The following is a 26715-nucleotide window of genomic DNA, read 5'->3' as shown; positions in this document are numbered from 1 at the left end:
GGGCTTTTGAGAACATTTTGGTTGGCTGGAAAGCAGGACATTCCGCCCTCTCTGGAAGCAATCTTCACCTGTTTCTTCATCTGCCTGTCCTTGTCAAAGACTTTAATTGCTTTCTTTTTTTTTTTTTTTTTGCCATTTTATTTTTTTAATTTAATTTAATTTTTTTTTTATACTGCAGGTTCTTATTAGTCATCAATTTTATATACATCAGTGTATACGTGTCAATCCCAATCTCCCAGTTCATCCCATCACCCCCTCCCTCCCACTTTCCCCCCTTGGTGTCCATACGTTTGTTCTCTACATCTGTGTCTCTATTTCTGCCTTGCAAACCAGTTCATCTGTACCATTTTTCTGGGTTCCACATATATGCGTTACTATACGATATTTGTTTTTCTCTTTCTGACTTATTTCAGTCTGTAGGACAGTCTCTAGATCCATCCACGTCTCAACAAATGACCCAATTTCGTTCCTTTTTATGGCTGAGTCATATTCCATTGTATATATGTACCACATCTTCTTTATCCATTCGTCTGTCGATGAGCATTTAGGTTGCTTCCATGACTAACTGCTCTTTCTTTATTGTGATTATTTTAGCATGACCTTTTCAGTAGATATTGGTATAATGTTTTGAAATGTGGGTTTTATTATTACTCACACATGGTGAGGACAACAGATCCCAAGAGGAGAGGGGACACACCATGCCGTGAAGGACCACATGGGAAAGCACCAGGGTGGGTCAGGAGGCAGAAGGAGCAAGAAGAAAGCATAGACTGAAGTCTTTACTGTGGTTTCTATGGAGAAGGCAAGATAAGGCAGCATAAGCAGGATTAGCATTGGCTGGTTTGAATAATTTCAGTGGGCTCTGGGGTTTGGAGGCTATCTCTAGTGTTCTGGTACTTGGCCCTGGGATGATTAGGGCAGAGAAATATTGCCTCCTGGAGTTTAATAAAAGCCTGATACTGGAGGTGATTTGGAGTATACGCTCTGGATTGGTTGGTTTACATGTGAAAGGCAGGCTCACAGGGGAGCAGTTTACTGACTCTAGAAATTAGCTTAGCCCTGGGAGTCTCTCTTGGGTCAGCCAGGCCCCAGACAACAGAGCATCCAGAATACAGAAAATAAGAAAATATAGTTAGGGCTTCCCTGGTGGCGCAGTGGTTAAGAATCTGCCTGCCAATGCAGGGGACAGGGGTTCGATCCCTGGTCCGAGAGGATCCCACGTGCCGCGGAGCAACTGAGCCCGTGCGCCACAGCTGCTGAGCCTGTGCTCTGGAGCCCGTGAGCCACAGCTACTGAGCCCGTGTGCCGCAACTACTGAAGCCCATGTGCCTAGACCCCGTGCTCCACAACGAGGGGGGCCGCCGCAATGAGAAGCCCATGCGCCGCAATGAAGAGTGGCCCCTGCTCGCCGCAACTAGAGAAAGCCCGCGTGCAGCAACGAAGACCCAACACAGCCAAAAATAAATAAATAAAATAAAAATAAAAAAAAGAAAGTATAGTTAATACTTATAGATTATGAAGTTGCCCATAATTTTGCCACCAAATGAGGTAGAAGATGATAAAGTGCGGCTCCTGTGTTCTAGGGACTCAAATAGAGTGAAGCTTGACTCAAAAGAAGAAAATGCACTCTCAAACACTGGAAGCCCAATGAAGGCAGAGAAAAGACATCCTGCAATCTGCTTCTGCTTCCACATGGAGGCCCCTTCCATTCCTAAAAAAGTCTTAAAAGTTCAAAGAAGACAAATAAAAATGCAGGCTTTTGCTTCCAGGGTGTCTGTACATAGCTTGTCTTTGTATCAGAGCACTCTCCTGTGTTCTGCTTTAACAGACAACAGCTGTATGAGGAAGACAGTGTAAATAGAATACAAATTAAACTGGATCTCTATGGCCTAGGTTTTGTACATACAGAAACTGCATGGTATTTAAATTATTGTTTGTCTCTAATGATGTATGCAGTTTCTTGTAAAACAAACCCCAAAAAAAGTCTTAAAAAATGCAGGCTTACCACAAAACATTATCTACTTAGCTGTGTTACTGAATATGAAATCATCCCTAAATAGGCTCTCAAAAGGATTTCTACCTCTACCATTGAATTCTTCCTGCAATATTTATCACAGATGTCCTATATTTTTGAAATCGCATAGTATTTTTAAATATTTTGGATGTTTATTTTAATCTTTTATTTCCAGAATTTTTATCAGAGTACAAATCAAACACTGATTTACAACTAATTTAACATCCTTGGACACAGATGTCTCTGCATGCTTTCAGGTTCTTGGAATCAGTTAGCTGGGGGAGCAGAAAGCAGGGACGGCCTCTTTGTCCTGGGGCCACTCTGGCTACAGTTGTGGTGGAGAAAGAGGCAAAGATCTCCCACAATTTCCTGTTTCTTCATTTCTCTCAACCCAGATCATGTTCTTAGAAAGTCAATTGAACAGAACACTTTGTAATAATCTCTATAAACATATAAAAACAAAGAAAATTATGACTTTTACTTTTTAAAAAACTTCTATGAACGAATAGAATGTATTAATTCAGAATACCAGGGTTAAAAACCACAGCTCCATCACTTAGTATCCTGTAACTCAGGGCAAAAAGCTTAATCTCTATAAATACACAGAGAATAAGGGTACAGTAAAAGCAGTTTTAAAATACCTTAGGAGAAAAATAAGGTAAAATGTGTAAACGGCTCTGGAGATGTAAAAGGAATATCTTTCTTGATTTCCTTTTTATCATCTCCTGGGGGTCTTCAGGAAGTTCAAAAATGTGTAGTTGAGTAACTCTGGAAAATAATGGAGTAGACTGTGTTGCAATAGAAATGCAGTGACTCACTCTCTCCCAGAAATTGGAAACAGATACAGATTATGTCCCAGACTTCTCTTTGGTGCCAAGCCTGCTTTTGGATTACAGAAAAAGAGGAATTCAACTTTTGAGTGTGAGAATTATAAAAACAATGGGATCAGTAGTTTTTGCTTTTTTTTTTTTTTTGCCACACCGCGCCAGCATGCAGGTTCCCTGACCAGGGATCAAACCTGTGCCCCCTACAATGGGAGGGTGAAGTCTTAACCACTGTACTGCCAGGGAAGTCCCTAGGATCAGTTGTTGAAAAAGGAAATACCTCAGAGTTTGGAGTCAAAGAGTACTATTTTGCATGAAAATAAAGATGTATTTTTTATACCTCATATAGTTATCTATGTATTAAATTTTTTAAACAATATCTTCTGCTATACGAAAGATTATCTTCAAGAAACTTAAAGCATGTAATGTACACAGAAATACATCGGGTTTCTATAGGCAAACTGAACTCTTTTGGAGACAAACAAGTGTAAGAATAACGGATGGTCAGACAAAGGGGAGGGCTCTGTGAGTGACATGTAGACTACGTCACTCACCTTCCCCAACTACTCTTTCTTTAAAATGTATTTTGGAAACTTATACATGTATTACTAACTCAAATTACACAGATCCACATATGTCATATGTTCTGACCATTAGATTCGATTTGGTTATTTATTTATTTATGTAGGCTGCACCAGGTCTTAGTTGCGGCATGTGGACTCTTAGTTGTGGCATGCATGTGGGATCTAGTTCCCCGACCAGGGATCGAACCCTGGCCCCCTGCATTGGGAGCGCAGAGACTTACCCACTGGACTACCAGGGAAGTCCCAGATTCGATTTGTTTTTAATCCCAGAGGTCTGAAACAATGAAAAGGCCAGTGGTTGCAGTTGGAACCCACCAGTGGGTGAGGCTTCATTGCAGAAACCACTTGCCAGTTAATAATGTTGTTGGGTATCTCATCGTAGGCAAGGAATTAGTTGAATGATTGTAGTTTACCATACAACAATTTTGGCCAAAGATTTTGTGGTTTACCCTAGCTAAAAACGCAGGCATGGGGGGAGGGTTTGATAAAAGAGGAAGAGGAGCTAAGAGAGAAACAGATTTCTTTTTCATGTCAAAAGTTTTATTTTTTTTTACTATTTTTTTTCAAAAGTTTTATTTTAAAGAAAGACTGTTTCTTACTCTTGCTGAATGGCAACATCTCCAAGTTCTTCTCAATCAATATGCAATCCTGTTAACCTGAAATGTCTGAATTCTTGGCATTTTCTGTGTTAGCCTTAAATATAAGCCAATTATTTTACCAGCAAAATGAGTTTATTCAGGAATAGCAGAGCAACTGCAGTAAGGGACATGAAAACTAGATGAACCATAGGTTAATTTGGAGGACAAAGGAGAGGGACTTGCTTTTATAGAGAAAAGGGGGGAGGTTAAGATGGACTGTTTTGAGTAGAAATCCATTGGAAGAGGGCAGGAGTTCAAACTTCTCATTGGCTGAATGTGGCAGTTTCTCATTGGCAGGCTACTGCTGGGTAAAGATGAAATCTTCCTTCTGCTGGAGTATTTCAGTAAGCCTCTTCCTTTTGGACATGCATGGTACCTCTCTCTTTCTGCTTGGGGTCTGCAGACCAAGGAGTGATCATGCATGAGAGTTCCCCCTCCAGTCCTTCCAGATTTCATTTTATTTTATTTTTAACTTTTAAATTTAATTTTATCATTTTTCTTCCAATTTTATTGAGATATCATTGACATATAACACTGTATAAGTTTAAGGTGTACAGCATAATGATTTGACTTACATACATCATGAAGTGATTCTCACAGTAAGTTTAATGAATATCCATCATCTCATATGTATACAAAATTAAAGAAATAGAAAAAAAATTTTTTTCTTGTAATGAGAACTCCTAGGATTTACTCTCTTAACAACTTTCGTATATAACATACAGCAGTGTTGCCTATATTTATCATGTTTTACATTACTTCCCTAGTACTTATTTATCTTATAACTTACTTATCTTATACTGGATGTTGTACCTTTTAACTGCCTACATCCTATTCTCCCTCCCTCCATCTCCCAGACTTCCTTTTTTAAAAAAATTAACTTATTTTATTTAGGTTGCGATGTGTCTCCGTTGCTGCGCGCGGGCTTTCTGTAGTTGCAGCGAGCGGGGACTACTCTTCGTTGCGGTGCGCAGGCTTCTCATTGTGGTGGTTTCTCTTGTTGCAGAGCACGGGTTCTGGGCACGCGGGCTTCAGTAGTTGTGGCACGTGCGCTTCAGTAGTTGTGGCTCGCGGGCTCTAGAGCGCAGGCTCAGTAGTTGTGGTGCACGGGCTTAGTTGCTCCGCGGCATGTGGGATCTTCCCGGCCAGGGCTCGAACCCGTGTCCCCTGCATTGGCAGGCGGATTCTTAACCACTGCGCCACCAAGGAAGCTCCAGACTTTATTTTAAATGGGGTTTCTTTCATTTCATTTCACATTTGCTTTAGAGGGTTTCATCAAAAAAAAAATTTTTTTTTTAATCTGAAAGAGGGAAGAAAATCTATCATCTTCAATTTATAGATTAATAAGCTCACTAGAAAAGTCCTGAGAGCCCAGGTGGCCTGGCTTCCAGTGGAGTGTTGCTCCCTCGCGTCTCCAGCGATCCGCTGAGTGCTGAACTTAACGCGGGGTTGATCCTCAACCTTGTCACAGTAAATCACTGGGGAACTTTAAAAACTACCAGTGCCCAAGCGGCTGCCCAGACTAAGTAAATCAGAAACTCAGGTGTCCCGGAAGATACCAGAATCAGTAATTTTTAAAAGTGCTCAGGCAATTCCCAAGTGCAACAAAGGTGAGAAGTACCGATTTAATGAATCTGCCCCTCTAAACGTGATATACCTTATTTTTCATGTACAACAGTGTTCTGATACATTACCATTATTTTCACTTTGTAGATATATGTAAACATATACACACAGAGACATACCTATGTACACATACAGTATATACTAATTCAAAAGTAATGGCAATGAAAATGTTTACACTCTTTTAGTTGAGGAAACTCTCTCCAAATTAGAGTGCCGGTCTAATGACGAAATCAGACCTTCTGTTGACTTGACCCCGCCCCCGAACGTTGTTTCGCGGCTCCGAGGCCTAGACCTCCGCAGCTCTCGGAGCCTTCCGGGTCCCGCCCCGCCCTCTCCCCGCCCCCGCCCCGCCCCTCCAATCCCCTCCCCTCCGAAAGGCCCCGCCCCTCGGGCCAGCTCGGCCCTCGCCTCCCAGCCGCCCCCCCCACGCCCCCGAACGCCCGCCGCCCGCCGCCCGCCGCTGGCTTGTCCAAGATGGAGGGCGCTCCGCGGGCGCCGCTCGCCCTCCGGCTGCTCATCGTCGCGGCCCTGCCAGTCACCGGGTGGCTGACGACGGGCACCTTTGAGCCGCCGCTGTTGCCCCGAGCCCCGAAGGTAGGGCACGGCGGACGCGGCTCTGCCGGGATCCTCGGGAGAAGCCGGGACCGGGGACGTGGGACTGCGGCGTCCCCATCGACGCCTCCCACCTCCGGCGTGCAGGCTGTGGGCTGGGGGCCGGGCCCCCAAAGCGGGAGTGGGGAGAAGCAGCCAAGGAAATGGAGGCGGCAGGGGATGGGGGAGGCGAGAGAGCAAAAGAGGCTCTTCCGTGTGAGGTTCAGCGCGGCGCGGCGAAACCGATTGTTGCGGCAGCCCAGGCAGTTGCAGTCCTGATGGGGGTGTGCCGTCGAAAGTAGCGGATCACTAGCGATCTCAGCCTTTTGTAATGGCGCCTTCAGAGCCGGGCTCTGGGGCGAGGCAGTGTTAAGTGCTGGGGAAACGTGGAAGTTGCTTCGTTGAGAGCGAGCGCGAGCGTTTCCAGGCCACCTGTCTGCTCCGGCCGGCGGCGGGAAGGAATGCCTTCTCCCGGCGCGCAGGGCTCCGGGTGCACGCCAGCCGGGTCGCTGGGCCGGAGAGGGAGGGAGGCCGAAGGCCAACGCTGACCCCGACGTCGTCCCTTTGGCGGGAGTTGTTAGAGGAGTGGATCTTCGAGCGCGGTGGAACCAGCCGCACCAGCATGCCCTGGGAACCTGGCAGAAACGGGCTAATCAGAAGCTCTAGGGTAGGGGCCCAGCACTCTGTTGCAGCAAGCCCTCCAGGTGATTCCGAGGTCGGCTAAAGTTTGGGAACCACTGCATGCTTGTCCTGAAGGGTGGCTGGTTCTTATTGCTTTGGCCGGGTGGAATTAACCAGTATTTGCCTTTCATTAATTCAGTGTGTGGTAGGGAAACGTCTGAAGACTTTAAAATGAGATTTTCCCAGAATGAAGAGAAACGACATAGGTGCGCCTTTTCTTACTATATCAAGACTTGAATGCTCAAAATTCAGGGGTGAATGACACCATAAATGTCACTTTTTTACTTTCAGTGTTTGAGAGTTACGACGTTACCCTTCCTGGGTAGAATAATAGCATATCTTAGTTTCAGTTCTCTTGGGACATTCCAAGAAGCCACAGCATCCCAAGCTCTAAGAACCACTTATATCTGAAGTATGTGGACCACAGTTGCAGCTGTTCAAAAATATGGATGTGAGATCAAGAGACCAAATAAAAATGAAATAATTCCTAGAGTTCTGGAAATAGAGACATTGTTTTTCCCTTTTCCAGATTTTAAAGATTCATCATAGTTATTTATGAACCCGAAAGACATTTGAGTCTGTTCCTACAATGTGAAAAAAAAACATTTAGACTGCAAGCTGAAAATACACCACACCTTGGGGCTCTTAGTGAGTTCATCATTTCAGTTCTCCTTATGACTTCTTTCTACTTTTGGAAAGTCTAGATCTACACTCAGAATTTCGTAGGTTAAGTGAATGCTGTGCAACTAGAAGGAGAATCTCATTCCTTGGAAAGGTGTATATGGGAAACTGAGGCCTCTTGATCTAGAAATTTTTCAGTTTTATTGTGAAAAATTTCAAATGTACAGAACATTTGAAAGAATTTTACAGTGGTCATGCATATTTGATAGGAGCTGTCCAGTTGACCTTTGTGCAGTGATGGTGTATGTTTGCTCTCTCCATTACAGTAGCCACTAGACTACTGTGGTTACTGAGTATTTGAAATGTGGCCAGTGTGATTGAGGAACTGAGTTTTTAAAATGTTATTTAGTTTTAATTAACTTAAATGTAAATAGCCACATGTGGTTAGTGGATACCATATTGAATAATGCCAAATTAGACTACCATTTATGTTTTACTATACTTGCTTTATCACACATCTGTTCATTTGTTCATCTTTGTATCCAGCCTGACCTAACTGTAAGAAAACTGGTTGAAGTCAGGAAAATTCTCCCTGTATCTCTTCAGTGACTCAGATTTATTGTGTTATAAGCATTTTTCTGTTGTTTTTTTAAAAATAAATTTATTTATTTATTTTTGGCTGTGTTGGGTCTTCGTTGCTGAGCGCAGGCTTTCTCTTGTTGCGGTGAGCGGGGGCTACTCTTTGTTGCGGTGCACGGGCTTCTCATTGCGGTGGCTTCTCTTGTTGTGGAGCACGGGCTCTAGGTGCGCGGGCTTCAGTAGTTGTGGCACGCGGGGTCAGTAGTTGTGGCTCGCGGGCTCTAGAGCGCAGGCTCAGTTGTTGTGGTGCACAGACTTAGCTGCTCCGCAGCATGTGGGATCTTCCCAGACCAGGGCTCGAACCCGTGTCTCCTGCATTGGCAGGCGGATTCTTAACCACTGTGCCACCAGGGAAGTCCCACATTTTATGTTTTGTTTACGTATGTAGTTGTCAGAAGTTGAGGTTAGGACACTTATTTTCTTATATGTGTAAATATTTATTTCATGTATTTCCCTCAGACTTATTGTAAACCAGGTATCTATTACCTTTGTCCTTAGGAAGCCATTTTGTTCCAGATGGGCATTTGTGAGTGAAGGAATTAGAGGAGAATTGAAAATGAGTGGGGAGAAACTTCAGTTCTGCCACTCACTTTTTTTTTTTTTGTTTTTTTTTTTGTTTTTTTTTTTAAATAAATTTATTTATTTATTTTTGGGTGTGTTGGGTCTTCGTTTCTGTGCGAGGGCTTTCTCTAGTTGCGGCGAGCGGGGGCCACTCTTCATCACGGTGCGCGGGCCTCTCACTGTCGCGGCCTCTCTTGTTGCGGAGCACAGGCTCCAGACGCGCAGGCTCAGTAGTTGTGGCTCACGGGCCTAGTTGCTCCGCGGCATGTGGGATCTTCCCAGACCAGGGCTCGAACCCGTGTCCCCTGCATTGGCAGGCAGATTCTCAACCACTGCGCCACCAGGGAAGCCCTGCCACTCACTTTTTAAGCATATACTGCCCTGGCTGACAAGCCTGAACTTCCAGTTCAGTCAGAGGCTCTCAGGAAGAACAAGAAATATGACCTGGCTCTGAACTTTGGGTCAGGAGGCAGTAAGGGATGAGAGTTTCCCCTGATATGAAATCATTCAAGAGGATCAAAAGGAATTTAACTGAAGTTAGTTCTCTGGAAAATATAGTGTGCTATACAGTCTGTTAATTGTCTTTTACAAACTGCATATTTCTACTGGGCAAATGATGTACGTAAGTGCAATAAATTACTCACAATATAGTGTATGTTCTCTACTGAAAGGCAGAAGCTATAAAAAGGTTTCTCAGAACACCATGAGTGGAGGGTTATCTCTGGGCTGTTAGAAGAACACTAGTCTACAGTTTTCAAACAAATCCTCTAGTTTGAAAAGAGGAATGAATTCTTGGCTGGAATTTGGGCATAAAACAATACAGCCACCAACTTGATGATTTATTGAATGTTAGTTTGTTCTAGAGATGAGTTTATTTGTTCTAGCCCACACTTAATTCTAGATAAGGGTGGGCCAGGAGAAAGCCAGGCTGGATCTGAGGAATCACTAGTCCTAAAGCTTCCTGGGCTCCTATGGGAGTTGGGAAGTGTACCAAAGTCATCCTGAATAGATGGTATGAACTTACATGTTAGAATCCTGTTCCTCAGGTTGTCCCAGGAATCAAGCCAATCTCATAAAATCACTCAGTCTTAGTCTCTCATTTGTTAGAAATACATAAAGTATTGGAGTTGCTCACAGTGCCAAGAAATACACTTGTATATTGGTTTGAAGTTTAGAATAATTTTTGTCTTTTCAAAATTAAGAATACCCTCACAAAGAAAGTATTTAAGAGGAGTCTTGTTTTTATTCTAGGATAACAACGTCTGTCTGTGAATACACTTAGGAAAGAATTTGATTTACAGATAACAAATTATAGTTCCTGTGACCCTGATTACTTAGAATAGTGCTTTCTTGTCTGTAGTAAGCATGTCATGACTAAACTTAAATATTTGAGTAGAGTGCTTTTGAGCATACCTTGAGAGGCACTGAAACTGATTGTGCACTGAAAGTCCTTGCCCATGGGCACTAGGGGACACATGTAAGGAGGGTTAGAGCAACTTTGTACATGAAAACAATAGAGTTGGAAACATTTCAAATGTCCACCGATAGGGAACCGTTAAGTAAATCGGTAACAATTTGATGGCATATTACACAATGCTGTAAATAAATGTCTACAGCTGCATACGTAACAATTTTAAATGAAAGAAGTTCCAGAAGAGTACATTATAATATTATTCCACTCATGTAAAGTTCAGGAACAGATAAAACTAAACAATATGTTGTTTAGAGAGAGATAATACAGGTAGTTAAACTATAAAGAAAAGCAAGAAATGTTAACATAGAAGACAATATAGGGATTCCTTCTGAGGGGCATGAGGGGAATGTGACAGAAAAGGTCATGCAGGGGACTTCTAAAGTGTGGATGACATTCTAGTTTTTAACCTAGGTAGTAAGTATGTGAGTGTTAATCTTTTCTTTTAAACTCTGTATTTGCATTTTATATGCTCAGATATGTGATATATTTCATAATTAAGTGGAAAAGTATATAGTTTATAAAAAATTGGAATTGTGAAGGGTATTTAAAAGGCTGTAAGGATGAAATTGATGAGTTTTTAAAAGTGTTCTTTTAATGTTGCCATAAGTGATCATACAGTAAGTATAACTGAGGGGAGAAGAAAAAGAACTGAGTTATTCTCAGTTTGTGAAACGCATACCTGCCCAATTTGTATATTTGTTTTGCAGGACAGCATCAGAATTAATGTAACTACCCTGAAAGATGATGGGGAGGTATCTAAAGAACAGGTTTGTCTCTTTTGGTTATGTTTTTATTAGATCACTTAGCTAAGTATCATGCAGCCTATTTTTTTTTTTTTATCTATGTATCCAATTTAGTTAGATAATGTATTTTTGACATGAAGAGTTTGTCATCATTTGTAAACCATTGGAATTAATGTATATGCTGCTTTATTTTAAGGTTGTTCTTAACATAACCTATGAGAGTGGACAGGTATATGTAAATGACTTCCCTGTAAATAGTGGTGTAACCCGAATAAGCTGTCAGACTTTGATAGGTAAGTACTGCTAAATTACTTCTGTAATTGTTCTGTTTTTAATAATACTAAATTAGTGAAACACAATTCTTTGATGTTATATATTTCCATTTCAAATGAATACTACACATCATTACTAGAGTATATAATAACCATTGTGTGTACTCTTTTCCTACTTTATATTGGTTATTTCTGGCATATTCACATTTTCTCTGTCATGAGATTGGTATTGCTTGGAACTTCATGTCTGGTAGGTTGATAACAATGTAAGAATGTGCCTGGAGGTAGTAAATGGAGATTTACAAGCAAGAGGCAAAATCTTCAGAGGAGTGCTTATCACAGTTGTAGAAAATAAAGAGAAAAGTGAATTGTCTTTCTGATTCTTCCACCTTTATGTCCATATAATGTTTTCCTTTTTATTAAAAAAATTTTTTTTGTTTTCCTTTTTAACCTTTTAAAATCTTGAGTTGTTTAAAGACAAGCAAATATGTTACCTTGGAATGTGCCATTATTTGAATGAAATAAAGGATATGAAAAATTTGTATAGTATTCCTATTACCTGTTTTAATATATGCATTTGAGACAGTAAATGCTTCTCTGAGCAGTTGTATCCTATACTTAATTCATTATATATCTTTATTATCATTCCATTCATGGTGTTTTCTAATTATTTACAGTGATATTTCCTTATCCTGTGGGTCATTTTGAAGTATATTGCTTAATTTTCAAACATTTTGGGATTTTTTTTTTTTTTTTTTTTTTTTTTTTTACTGATTCCATCTCTATCATCAGAGATATAATCTGTATATTTTAACCCTTTGAAGTTAGAGACTTGCTGTATGGCTTAGCAGATGGTCAGTTTTAGTAAATGTTGCTTTCTGTGTGTACTTGAAAGAAAGTTAATTATGTAATTAGTTGGATATGATGTTCTATGTATGTCAGGTCAAATTTGTTAATCGTGTTCAATCTTTTATGGAATTACTGATTTTTTTGTTTATTTCTTTGCTTGCCCTATCAATTACTGAGAATGGTATGTTAAATCTCCACTATGTATATTTGTCTGTTCTTTCAGTTTTGTCAATTTTTGCTTTATATATTGTGACACAATATTACTAAATCCATACATATTTAGAGCTGTTATGTCTTCCTGGTGAATCCACTCATTTATCATTATAATATGTCCTTATTTATCTCTAGTGATGTTCTTGCCTTAAAATCAGCTTAATCTGTATTATTTTACCAATAACTGCTTTTTGGCCAGGCATGGGGGAGGGATGTGGATTGCTTTGCAGTATCTTTCCATTTTCTTTGAGTCTTCCTGGGTCCTTATAATTGAGGTGAATGTCTTACAAGCAGCATATACTTGTGGTTTCTTTCTTTCTTTTTTTTTTTTTAATTCAGGCTGTCAATCTGTCTTTAGTTGGAATTTTGATTTATTTACATTAATGTAATAACTGATATATTTGGATTTAGATCTTCTCTCTTAATTATTTGTTTCCTATTTGTGTCTCACCTGTTCTGTTTCTTTTTCTTCTCTTTTTGCCCTCTTCTGGGTTATTTACTTTTTGTTTCATCGTTCCCTTCTATCTTGTTGGTTTTCATATTATTTTACTATGGTTACCCTTGAGATCAGTAAACTAGTACTTTTATTATTTCCCAACCAATGTAGGACCCTTAGAACATGTAAAGTCCATTGATTCCCTTTATGCTTTTTTAAATTTTATTTTTATTTTTTTGGCTGCGCCACGTGGCTTGCAGGATCTTAGTTCCCCGACCAGGGATTGAACCCAGGCCACAGCAGTAAAAGCACTGAATCCTAACCCCTGGACCACCAGGGAATTCCCCCCTTTTTGCTTTTATGTTGCTATTGTCATGCATTTTAACTCTTTGGGTTCTTAAACACTAAGCAACACAACTGTACTTAATGGTTTTCTGTAGTCCAGTATTCATTTATGTTCACCCTCACAGTTACCCTTTCCATTGCTCTTCATTCCTTCCTGAATATCAGTGTTCCCCTCTGGGGTTATTTTCCCTCTGCCTAAAGAATTCCCCTTAGTATTTTTTTAGTGCAGATTTGAGTGTCTGTTTGTGTGTTTATATTTTTACATGTTTTCTAGTGGTTCTCAGTGAGAGAGTTGGTGTAATACAAGCTAATCCATCATAGCTAGGAAAAGAAGTGCCATTACTGGCTTGAATAATATTCCACTGATGCTGTATTTATTAGGAATTTGACATGGAGTGCAATCTGGCTGCTTTATTTGTTATAGTCATCTTTCTAGTCATCCCAGTTGCATAGAGTTTATTTCCTTGAAAGTGGAAGTAAAAGCCTATCTTATCAGTTGCAAGAATCTTTAAAACATTAAATGCAACTACAACAAAAAGTCTTCTATCCTTAATTATTTAAAAAAAATTTCTTCTTTGTAGATACATTAGTTATACTGCTGTGTAACAATTTAACCCCCAACTTAGTAGTCTTTGTCAGTATTACCTCCTAGTTCTTGCAGGTCAAGAATCTGAGCTTGGCTTAGCTGGGTTCTCCGGCTCTGGCACGACTGGCAAGGCCCGCTTCCTACCTCACTCACATGGTTGTTGACAGGATGTAGTTGCTTGTGAACTGTTGGACTGAGGCCTCCATTCCTCACAAGATGTTAGCTGGAGGCCTCCCTCATTTCCATGCCACGTGGCCTCTCTGTAGAGCATCTCACAATGTGGCAGCTGGCTTTATCAGTGAGAGTATGAGAGAGAGTGTCAGGGAGAGAATGCCGGCAAGACACAAGTCACAGTCTTTTATAATCTAATCACACAAGTGACGTTCCAGCACTTTTGCTGTATTCTGTTTGTTAGAAACAAGTTACTAGGTCCAGCCCACACTCAGCAGGAGGCAGTTACACAGGGGCGTGAACGTCAGAAGGCAAGGGTCATTGAGAGCCAGTTTGGAAAGCTGTCTGCCTCAGTAGGGCAAGTCAGCATATGGAGGGCTTTTGTTGTTGTTAGTTTTATTCTACGGCAGCAGTACCCGATTTGGAGTCTGAAGAGTCCCTGCTCTGAGGTATTTATATGACTGCATTTTCTCATGCGTTCAATCTGTGTCCTAGCGTGCTGGCCTTTGGGCATACAGCTAGGCTGTGACTCCTACTGTTCCATGAGGGAGACTGACGGGTAAATAGTGAAAACACTGGCGTGGACCACGAGAGAAGGGAAGTTTTCCAGTTAGGAGCCTCAGAGGATGTGAGCGAAGTTAGGCAGACTAGAGGGAGGGCACACTGTAACGAGCCTGAAGAAGGAGGACCAGGCAGAGACCCACCAAAGAGGTCACAGGGGTGCTGCTGAAGGCGTTTGCGCAAGGAGACTGTATAATCAAAACCATGTCATGGTAAGATTAATCTGGTGCTGTTGTGTGAATGGTTTGAAGGGGGGAGGGATTACTGAAGGGGAGAATAGGTAAGTTTCGTAATAGTAAGTAGCTAATGAACTAGACATTGGGTGGGGAGGTAGGTGGAGACAGAAAGGACAAATATAAGAGATACTTTGGAATGGTCCAAAGGAAGCAACTGACTGGATACAGAGGAGGAGGGTGAAGAAGTCAAAGGTAACCTAGTAATTCCTGTCCTTGGTAGGTTGGAGAAGGGTGGGTTTATTAACAGAAACAGAGAAGTCAAGGAAGAACAGGTTTGTGAACTTAGATTGAGACCAAGGGTTAGGCCACTTGTTTCTCAATCAAAATACCTGTACCTGTTTAAAAAATTACAAATGTTAGTCTATACCGCCCAGAGATTTTGATTTATTAAGATTAGAGTGAGGCTCTGGCATCTATACTCTTCCCAGGTGATTCTGATGCATAGTTAGGATTTAGAACCACTAGACCAGGTGTCTGAACATTATTGACAATTTATGATAGGATATTTACTTTAAATTATGTATTTATAATTCTGGGTGGAATCACTGATTCACAAAGGCTATAGAACAATAAACTTGATGCATTCTCTCAAAGAACTCAGCCTAGTTGAGGAGACAGGTTTCTAAACTAAGAGCTACACTGCGAGAAAGTTAGTGCTTAAAAAAAAAAAGGCATGAACTCAGCATTGTAGGGATATGGTATCTAGAACTACCCAAGTAGGAGTTTATTAAAAATGTATGGGAGGAGAGTGAATAATGGAGAGCATTCTATAACTTTTTTTGTTTAATTTATTTATTTTATTTATTTACGTTTGCCTGTGTTGGGTCTTCGTTGCTGCGCGCGGGCTTTTCTCTAGTTGCGGCGAGCGGGGGCTCCTCTTCGTTGCGGTGCACGGGCTTCGCGCTGCAGTGGCTTCTCTTGTTGCAGAGCACGGGCTCTAGGCTCCCGGGCTTCAGGAGTTGTAGCTCGTGGGCTCTGGAGCGCAGGCTCAGTAGTTGTGGCACACAGGCTTAGTTGCTCCGCAGCATGTGGGATCTTTCCGGACCAGGGCTCGAACCCGTGTCCCCTGTATTGGCAGGCGGATTCTTAACCACTGCGCCACCAGGGAAGCCTATGGAGAGCGTTCTAGATCAAGGGAACAGCTCTACAAAGGCACAGCATCACTTTAAACAGCTGGATATGCATGCAGAATATCCATCTGGGTTCCTTTTTGGCAAGTAATTCTCAGACAATAACATTTGAGGAACGGAAGCAAAATGCTTCTTTTGCGGCAGTTTTGTTGGTTTCTATTGATTTATCTTTTTCTATCTTTTTCACTTTCTTGGCTTTATAAGCCAGCTGCAACTGCCACACCCCGTCACCGCCAGGGTGGGGCGGGGTTTCTCAGCTAGAGAGGAGCAGGGCCGGTAGCTGATCCTACCCCATCGTCCGTTGGTGGAGGGTCATTAAGGGCTCTCCCACCCTCTTCCCCATTCCTGACCTCTCCAACAGTAACGAGTCGCTTACTGGAGACAGGATTGAGAAAAAGCCTCAAGTGTCCTTACTGCTTGGGCCCCTTCTATCACTGGATTTTGTGAACGAATGAATGGATGGATGAACGTGCTCACTTTGCTAAAACATGGGATTGTCTGTGTCTTCCGGCCTGCTTTGTAAATAGTTAACGCCTTGTCGGTTCCTCATTGACAGTCTATATAAAAGAATAGGAAGGGTGTGGCTAGTGTGGAGTTCGGTACAAAATCTAAAGGCCATCAAGCATTTTCCCCTTTTCAAATGAGTATAAGGATTGTAAGGATTTGTCAAGTTGTCTTTGTTTTCATAGATCTGAAACATCAATATAAGGTCAGAGATGAAGAAAGGCAAGGATATTGGTATACAACTGTCTCGTTCCATGTAAATGTCATCAAAATAATCAAATTCAGTAACTGATTTGGTGGCAATTTTTGTTCAAAGCTGTCACTACTTTTTTTTTATAGTGAAGAATGAAAATCTGGAAAATTTGGAGGAAAAAGGATATTCTGGAATTGTCAGTGTAAGGATTTTAGTTCATGAGTGGCCTATGACATCTGGTTCCAGTTTGCGACTAATTGTCGTTCAAGAAGAGGTAGTAGAGATTGATGGAAAACAAGTAAGATAGTATGCTTACTAATTGAGAATTAAATTATAAAGATTTGTGCTCAGTGTTATGCATGTGTTCAGTTATTTTATTATTTATTTCTGACTTAATAAGGAAAAAAGTTACGTTAGTGTTGCGTGTATCCACTCTGAATTTTTTACTTGTTTAGCCTTTGAAGTCTTAATTTTAAAAAAGATCACATTCATACATATTTATATCACTTTAAAATATTGTAAATATCATTAAACAGAGCAAGTAAGTGAAGAGATTGAATTTGGTTCGCAGCTCTGCTGCCATCTCCTCTGGCTAAGTCTCTCCAAGTCAATGAAATGGAACTGAGAGCGAGCCTCTAATAGTCAGCACACAGGAGTGTGATTAAAGTTGCAAATTAAATGCCTTAAAGTCGGGGGGAAAGAAAGAGGAATTGTGTGTGACTAGGACAAGGTTTTTAGTTTCAGAAATCAGGAAGGAAAATTCAATTTTAGTTTCTTACCAGGTTGTGCCATTATTTAAAATAAAGAGTAATTGCTTATATTTTCTCATAGGCTCAACAGAAGGACGTTACTGAAATAGATATTTTAGTTAAGAATCAGGGAATACTCAGACATTCAAACTACACCCTGCCTTTGGAAGAAAGCATGCTGTACTCGATTTCCCGAGACAGTGACATTTTATTTACCCTTCCCAACCTCTCCAAAAAAGGTACTTTAAAAGACCATTATTTAAAGTGTTAAGGAAATTATTTCTTTAGTTGGTAACTTTTTAATCATAATTAATATGTTTTGAAGTAAGCTTCTTTTAAAAATGCTTTATAACATGTATTGCTTTATATATCCATTTGAGGACTTTGCAGAATGTGATCAATGCTGATTACAGAGTGACATTTTGCTGTAATCATCTATCTTACTCTGGGTAATCATCACAAAATACATAATAAGAATGTCGTTCATTTAAGTTCATTTAGAGGAGGAAGTATCCATTTTTCCCACTGAAACACAGAACTTTAAAAAATTTGGCTTTCTATGGGACAGAATTATAACTGTTGTAGCTCCCTCCCTTTTAACTATCTAAATTTGGGGTTCCTTTCTGGCATTTAAAGCTAAACAATCAAATGTTTGTTTTTCTCCCATGGAAAAATGTATGTTCTTGCTATCTGAAATGTTATTGGTGTAGTAGTCTTAGGACTAGTGGGAGAGACACCAGCATATCCCTAGCACTTTGGTAACCTGGCTCTTCCTCCTCAGGAGAAAGTGTTAGTTCATTGCAGACCACCAGCCAGTATCTTATCAGGAATGTGGAAACCACTGTAAATGAAGACGCTTTACCTGGCAAATTACCTGAAACTCCTCTCAGAGCAGAGCCTCCATCTTCGTATAAGGTAAATCAGGCGTTTGGGGTTCTCTTTATATGTACTACAAGCATTTATGGTTATGGTAAAGAAAATAAATATCAGCATTTAAAATGAGGTGGAAACCATGAGGATTGGATCCATGGGATATTGTTAATAATGAAAATATCACTGTTTTAATGTGATATTTTTAGGTATTCCTGTCTTCCTTTTCAAGTTTCACTTAGTAATGTAGTCAGATAATGATGATTAAGGCATTGGATTTCATTTTGTTTGGGATCTTCCCTTTCAGAGTCTTTCTCATGTCCCCATTTGTCTGTTTATTCTGTGACTTCTAACACAAACACACATGCACGGTCCCCTCAGGACCGTGTACAGTGACTAAGCACGCTTGGTTAAGAGTGTACTTTCTGGAATCAGACTGCCTAGGTTTGAATCCTGCTTCTGCCACTCGCTAGTTGTATCATCTTGGACAAGCTCCTAGCCTCTCTAACCTTTTCCTTTATCCGTACAGCAAAGGTCTGTAAAGTGATGCCTTTCTCGTCAGGTTGTTGTGAGGACTGAAATAAGATGGGTGCAAATGTAAATACGCATTGGCACCTGTTAAGGACTTGTATATTCTTAGTGACATTATACTGCTGACTGGGAAGATATGCTGGGTTCAGAGAGAGTATCCTGGAATCTCTCTCTATGTTAGCTAGGCCCCTCGCTCGGAATAATTTACATTTAAATGAGCAGGATCTGTGGTTAGTCGAAATGGATGCCAGAGATGATTCTTTGAAGAGGTTCTCACTGAAGGTTAGGACTGCTTACGTGGGGTCGCTGGAGAAATCTAGGTCGCTTTGTGCTGCCTGAACCCTAGCACCCTCACTGTCTGCCCCGTCTCCTTCAGAGCAAGGAAGCCCAAGCACAGAGTCTTCAGAGCCCATGCCATCAGAGCACACCTGAGTTTCTTCTGTCACTGTTTTAAGTACAGAAGTAGGTTTTGTGCACAGTGAATGCCCCGTCTGTTTCAAAAGCGACTGATATGTTTGTCTCTCTCTCCTTCTCTTGTCCTCCAAATATTGGAAACACACTGTTGATGGGTGCATTTTATGTAAGTGGACTAGCCTTCTTCTTGTCAATTAGCAATTATTTTCACTCGGTTTACAGTTAGACAGCAGCGTAAATAATTGTAAAATATAGCAACATTTCTGTGCCTGTTTCGCATAATTTTTTAAATTGTAAATAACTTTGAGGTACATTTAAAAATAAAATGCACCCACTTAAAATGTACAGTTAGATAAATTTTGAGAAGTGTAGACACCCATGTAACCACCACCACAGTCAAGGTATATAATGTTATCATCACCCAAAACTAGAACATAATTTTTAAAGTTTCTTAGAGCTCAAATGAAACTTGCATATCTAATCAAAACCCTTTTTTTTTAAAGGTGATGTGTCAGTGGATGGAAAAGTTCAGAAAAGATCTGTGCAGGTTCTGGTGTAGTGTTTTCCCAGTATTCTTTATGTTTTTGAATGTCATGGTGGTTGGAATTATAGGAGCAGTTATAGTAATAACCATCTTAAAGGTGCTTTTCCCAGTTTGTGAATACAAGTAAGTATTTCTTATTTTGGATCAATTTTAGTATTTTTAATCATTAAAAAGTAGTTGTATTTACTATATTTCAGAGTGGGAAATATAAAAATTAGGAAGGATAAGAGAAGTGGGAGGGAAAGTAACATCTTTTTTTTCTAGCCCATCTTTCAACTTTAGCAAAATTAAAAGGCATTTATTAGATACCTATTATGGTCAAGACACTTGTCTTGGGAATTCATATGTGGATGGGACAAACTCTGCTGTGTAAGAACTTAGTTTATTAGAGAGAGAAAGGAAACAAATCTCTATAATGGAAAATGGCAATGTGTATAATAAGAAAGAAATGAAACAAGAGGGCTTCACTATTTTCAAGCCCAAAGTATCAATTTAAAATGAAGTAAAATTTTGAAGACTAAGGGGATATTCACGGCAGCACTGCTTGTAACAAAAAACAAAAGCAAAAGAGGAAACCTCTGAACTGTTTATAGGTGGAGGTTGATAGCTAATGGTTCACACATGCAGTGGGATTCTGTGCGGCTTATAAAAGGAAGAAGTCCAAGATGTATTAGATGGGGAAAAAAGTTGTCTAATGGTATCATCCAATTTGGGTAAAAGAAAAGTAGTACATGTATATGTATATAAATGCACAGAAGATTTCCAGAATGACAAGGGAGATGTTATGTCTAATAAGTGAGAATGAGAGCAGGAGTGGAGAGACCTTCACTTTTTCCCCTTCTGTACAGCTTGATTTTTTTTTTAACTGTAAGACATTATTTTATAAATTTAAAAATGAATTTATTGTTGGCATTTTTACAAGTTAAATAACTAGTCATTTTAGTCATCTTACTAGAAGTAAATCTCAATAGAGATGACAACAATTTTTTTTTTTAATTTTTATTTATTTTATTTTTGGCTGCGCTGGGTCTTCCTTGCTGCGCGCGAGCTTTTCTCTGGTTGCGGTGAGCGGGGGCCACTCCTCATTGCGGTGCGCAGGCTTCTCTGCAGTGGCTTCTCTTGTTGTGGAGCACGGGCTCTAGGCGCGCGGTCTTCAGTAGTTGTGGCACACGGGCTCAGTAGTTGTGGCTCGCGGGCTCTAGAGCACAGGCTCAGTAGTTGTGGCGCACGGGCTTAGTTGCTCTGCGGCATGTGGGATCTTCCCGGACCAGGGATCGAGCCCATGTCCCCTGCATTGGCAGGCGGATTCTTAACCACTGTGCCACCAGGGAAGCCCGATGACCGCAATTTTTGGCTTAGCTGAATTACATTGGACTATGTGGAGAAGACCACAGGATTTATATTTTTTAAAAAAGACACAATTTAAACATTTGCTTTTTTTCCACTTGCTTGTCAAGAGGTCTTCAAAATTTCCATTTCTTCATGTGTAACACTGAACTAATGCCTCCCTTAAAGGTTTGTTAGAGGTCAAAGTCATAATAGAAGCAGAGCAACTGAGAGTAAAGAAATATTAGTGCCCCTCCCACCTTTTAGTTTGTGTTTCCCCTGGAGGATTCCCATTTCCCATTTCTTTCTGATAATGAAAATTCTATAACTTAATAGTTTCTTCCTTTTTCCTTTGACTGCCAGGAAGCTCAGAACTTTTTTTTGATCTTTATTATGCAAATCTACATAGAAAACAGTGTTGTAAATTTTTTAATTGTTCTTTTACCAAATGTTTTATTTATCATGGGCTCCTCTGTGTGAAAAAATGCAATGTAAAATTAAAAACCGAATTTTCAATATACTTTATCATTGGCAATTGTACTGAGGATTCTTTCTGGTAGTAGAAATTTTATCAATACAGAAAGTTAAAAGTACCTTTTCACTTCCCTGTTCTTTAATTCTTGTATCTAGAGGTAGTAATTGTTAACTCTTTGGGTATGCATCTTTTATCCAAATTCTGTGTATTAGTGTCATTGTATACTAGATACTTATAATTGTTTATCAATCTAGACTCTTAACTGTCCCACAAATTGTATTACTCACTTATAACAGAGGTTCCCAGACTTTCTTGGTTCATAGCACTCAGTGTGTCAGGAATTTTTTCTTGGTGCCCTTACCTAGGCCAGAAAAAAAATTGAAAGAAAAAATATTTTTTATTTCTTAACTTACTAATGGGATTGTGTACCTACAGGGCACTACACAATACTCACATCTTAGAATCAGATTGGACACTGCCACCCTCATTTCCCATTCAACATTAGTTTTTTGTACTGTATTTGCTTTTTATCACAATAACTGCCCAAAATCCAGCTTTGCAAAGATGAGACTTTGTTGAAAAAAGAATGTGTAGTACAATCTAATGTTAAAATCGTGAACTACCCTCAAGCTAGTATTACACATGAAGTCTTGAATTTTATTTTTTAACTTTTTATTTTTTATTGGAGTATAGCCGATTAACAATGTTGTGGTAGTTTCAGGTGCACAGCAAAGCGACTCAGCCATACATATACATCTACTATCCATTCTCCCCCAGACTCCCCTCCCATCCAGGCTGCCACATAGCATTGAGCACAGTTCCCTGTGCTATACAGTAGGTCCTTGTTGGTTATTCTTTTTAAATATAGCAGTGTGTACATGTCAATCCCAAACTCCCTAACTGTGCCTTCCCTCCACCCTTCCCCCCCTGGTAACCATAAGTTCTTTCTCTAAGTCTGTGAGTCCGTTTCTGTTTTGTAAATACGTTCATTTGTATCATTTCTTTTTTGATTCCGCATATAAGTGATATCATACGATATTTCTCTTTCTCTGTGTGAGGAAGTCTTGACATTTTTAAATATTCTGTAGCACCTCTGTGAGCCATGCCAGGGGTCTCAGTGCAGTTTGGTAACCATAGGCTTAAGATCTTTTCCTATCAATACATATATGGACTTACTCTTTTTATTATGGCTGCATAGTGTTTCACAGTATGGGTATGCCATAATATAACCATTCCTCCATTAGACATTTAGGTAATTTCCAATTTCATGTTACTTCCAATAATGCTCTAGTGTATATTCTTAAATGTTCATATATCTCTTTGCACATGTATATTTATGTAGGATAGAGTCCTAAAAGGTGAAATTACTGGGTCAGAGTATATGTATTTAACATCTTCTCAACACCTGATAGCAATCTTTTTTGCTTTTTATACTGTGGACAAAAATCTCATTTTAATTTCCATTTTCTTCTTACTACCATCTTTACTAGTCTAGGTCTAGCTAAGTCTAGCATCTTTGTGATGCTTAGCTGTATATATTTCTCCTGTGACATGCCTATTTAGAACCTTTGCCCATTTTTCAGTTGTATTGCCTTTTGTAATCATTAACATGTAGGACTCCTTTGTCCTATACATACATAATATGTATTGCGGATATATGTATATTTTTAAATCCCAGACTATGATTTGTCCTTTGCTTTTATTTATGGTATTCCGTGTCATATAGAAATTTTAAATTTGGGGTCAGGGCAATTCATGTTTTCCCTTTATGGCTTCTAGGATTTAATTTTTTCTCAAATAGACCTTTCCCATCTTAAAATTACATTGTTTTCTTAAAACTTAGTTTTTACCATCACTTTTGTGTATTGTTTGAGCTAGTTGTTTTGCTTCCCAGAGAGCCCATTGTTCTATTGCCCGTTGACTTGGAATATTACCTTATTATGAACAAATTCCCATGTACATTAGTCTTGTTTCTGGACTCTCTTCTTCCACTGATCTACTTGTCTATTCCTGTGCCAGTAGCATGGTTTTAATTTAATAAATAGTGTTTTAATAAATTCTCTGCTAGCTGGTTAGGGCAACTGTCTCTTCTCTGCATTGTTCTTTTTAAAAAAAATGTTACAGCTATTCTTGCAGTTTCTCCCTTGTGAACTTCAGAATCAGCTTGTTCAGGTCTATAAACAACTAACTTCTGTTTACATTCTGATTAGGGTAATACTGAGCTTGCAATACAGGGTTTTGGGTCCAATCCAAAGATCTCCCTGGTCAGGTACTTTAGTAACAGAAGGAGAAATGCTGTCTAAAGATCTAAGGTTGCGTTCCACTGGAGTACTGGTTAGAAAGATGCTTGGGCCTAGTCTTTTTGCCCAACTTGTGCAAATCTAGGACTCTTGTCTGCTCTGGAGATCTGTAACTTACCCTGTCATCTCCTACAGTACCAGGTAAAAAACTTCCTCTTATTCCTTTCTGTTCCCTCAATCAGTTTGGTTAAAATGAACTTTGGACTTAGGATTTATATAACCATCATAAACTAAATAAAATGAAGCAAAATTACCTCAGGTATATATTTAATTATAACCTCGAAATAACCCTATCTTACTTTAATTTTAATTTTTGTATTTCAGAGGAATTCTTCAGTTGGATAAAGTGAATGTTATGCCTGTGACAGCTGTCAACTTATATCCAGATGGTACTGAGAAAACAGCAGAAAACCCTGAAGATAAAACATGTGTTTAATACACCATCTCAAATCATGGACTCAGAATTAGTCTATTGGTTCAAATTTGCCACTCGAATATAATTTTCTTTAAATCGTTAGGAATCAGTTTGTACAGTAAAGAAATTGCTAAACTCCTAAAACTGCCTAAAACTTGACCTTTAAAGTGATAGTTAAAGTTCACCTTATTAATGGGTCTGGCTGTTCAGATGGTGAGTTATTCAAGAAAATTTAAACGAAATGGAAGAGAAGATGTGAAGAAACTTTGAAACTACCAAAAAGAAAAAAAAAAAAAAGGCAAGATAAAATGCCATGTGCCAATACTTTTCAAGGTGCCTTTGTTAATGAAATTATATACACTTAATTGCTATAATATATAAGACTTTATGAAAAGCACTTTATGAAATTCTAATTTAAAAGCTCAAGAACTTAACACTTATTTTTTTATTGAGTACAGTGTGCCTTAATATTAAGTATGTGACTCAGTATAAAATCACTGAAGTATATCATGATTTAATTGTATCCTGTACCAAGACTACTTACCTTGAATGAACCAGGATTTTAAAATAGTGACATGTTCTCACTCTAAAAATAAATTTTTTTGAAGAAAAAAGTACAATCTTTTTGGAATAAAAACTGTGCCCATGTGAGAGTTACTTATATATAATAGCTGCTTTCACATAACACTGGCTGAAACCAAGGCTCACATCAGTTAATGAGTCCATCAATGTCATGGAATTACAACGTGCCTTTGCTCTTGTGGTTCTAAATATAATCTTATTTACCCAACAATAGTGTTTAACCATCACCCAAATTGACGTATATTTTACAATGTGATCTAGGACATATAATACTTATTAAAATTCTTCTTTTGATTGTAACCCATCATTTAAAACACATTATTCAAAAAAGAAATGACTGGTTTTTAAGACCAACCACCTTAGATTTTGCCTAAATATAAGTATGTGTGGAGGAAAGATGAAGGTAGTAAAGGAGTGATGTTTCATTCTGCCTGGTTTGGTTTTTTTTTTAATATTTATTTTTGGCTGTGTTGGGTCTTCGTTGCTGCGCGCAGGCTTTCTCTAGTTGCGGTCAGCAGGGGCTACTCTTCGTTGTGGGCTTCTTATTGTGGTGGCTTCTCTTGTTGCAGAGCACAGGCTCTAGGTGTGTGGGCAGTAGTTGTGGCTCCTGGGCTTAGTTGCTCCATGGCATGTGGGATCTTCCCAGACCAGGGCTCGAACCCGTGTCCCCTGCATTGGCAGGCGGATTCTTTTTCTTTTTAAAATTATTTTATTGTTGGCTGCGTTGGGTCTTCGTTGCTGCGCGTGGGTTTTCTCTTGTTGCGGTGAGCGGGGGCTACTCTTCGTTGCGGTGCGTGGGCTTCTCATTGCGGTGGCTTCTCTTGTTGTGGAGCACGGGCTCTAGGCACGCGGGCTTCAGTAGTTGTGGCACGCGGACTCACGTGGGATCTTCGCGGACCAGGGCTCGAACCCGTGTCCCCTGCATTGGCAGGTGGATTCTTAACCACTGTGCCACCAGGGAAGTCCTGCCTAGCTGTTTTTAATAAGGAATAACAGCCCTGTAATGTGCTATCTCCATATTATAGACGAATAAATAATAGTATGTGGTTTACAATTTGATCCTCAAGTCACCCAGCTGGTAACACTTTATTTTTTTATGTCCTCCTCACTCTCTCAGTTGCTAGAAATCACCAGTTCTAACTTTAAATGATGACAGGGTCTTATTTCATCCATTAAGCATAAGCTTGAAGATTCTAGTGAGGTGCAGAATGTAGGAGGCTTTTGTTGGAGAGTGTAGACTTTGCAGTCAGCAATTCCCATCCTGACTTCTCTCCTTACCTGTGAGGCTGTTTTCTATGGTTGGGATGCCACAGTAAGTGTTTTTTTACAAGTAATTATAAATAAAATCTTACCTAAATTTTATACCATTAACCTTTATTTCATTTATTAACTTTTACTTCCACCATTAACTATTACATATTTTATTTATGCTTTGTATCCATGAGTGACGGGTTAATGAGTTTCACTGGAGTACAGAGAGCAGCACAGGCTTAAAAGTACCTACTTGCCTACAGTGCAGCCTCTTACACAGGCAGAATAAAGTCAGGCAGGCAAGGTTTTATATAGATGTATATTGTTTTTTCCTTTTAAATGCACAGTAAAATGAAGGGCCTTTAAAGCTCTCTCAGGACGAGGAGGGAAGTTACCATAACACCACGCAGGAAGGAAAGCACACTGGGTGTGGTTCATGCATCAAATGGCTACTTGTATAAAAATGTTCAGGAATTTTCAGCTATCCACTGGCACCTGTGGAGCTAGAGCCAGTCTTATTCTTTAGAAGAAACAGCGGCCGCAGGCAGTGGAAGAGAAGATGGTATACTTAGATGTACATATAAGACAATTTTCCAAGCCTAAGTAATAGCATCTGTGCTGCAACATATGTTGTCAGTGAAAGAGAAATACAGTAATGCTAAAGTAAAACAAATTTGCTTGTAACTTTAAAAAATCTCCTTTATTCAGAATCATACTTTTTTTTCACTCTTACCATTATGAAAATTTAAAAAAATATAGCGCTCGG

General features: G+C 39.7%; 1 protein-coding gene across 1 annotated transcript; it reads left to right on the top strand.

Annotated features, from left to right (window-relative positions):
* The first annotated feature begins 6108 nt into the window (after positions 1-6108).
* Positions 6109-24420, top strand: GINM1 (glycoprotein integral membrane 1). Its single transcript, XM_036871638.1, has 8 exons — positions 6109-6280; positions 10961-11020; positions 11193-11289; positions 16639-16790; positions 17324-17480; positions 18023-18156; positions 19560-19723; positions 24026-24420. The coding sequence occupies exons 1-8, from the start codon at positions 6161-6163 to the stop codon at positions 24135-24137; spliced, it is 996 nt and encodes a 331-aa protein (XP_036727533.1). The 5' UTR covers positions 6109-6160; the 3' UTR covers positions 24138-24420.
* The last annotated feature ends 2295 nt before the right edge of the window (positions 24421-26715 follow it).

The sequence above is a fragment of the Balaenoptera musculus genome, chromosome 12, assembly GCF_009873245.2.
Source record: "Balaenoptera musculus isolate JJ_BM4_2016_0621 chromosome 12, mBalMus1.pri.v3, whole genome shotgun sequence".
Lineage (NCBI taxonomy): Eukaryota > Metazoa > Chordata > Mammalia > Artiodactyla > Balaenopteridae > Balaenoptera > Balaenoptera musculus.
This window is presented reverse-complemented; position numbering and strand designations above follow the sequence as displayed.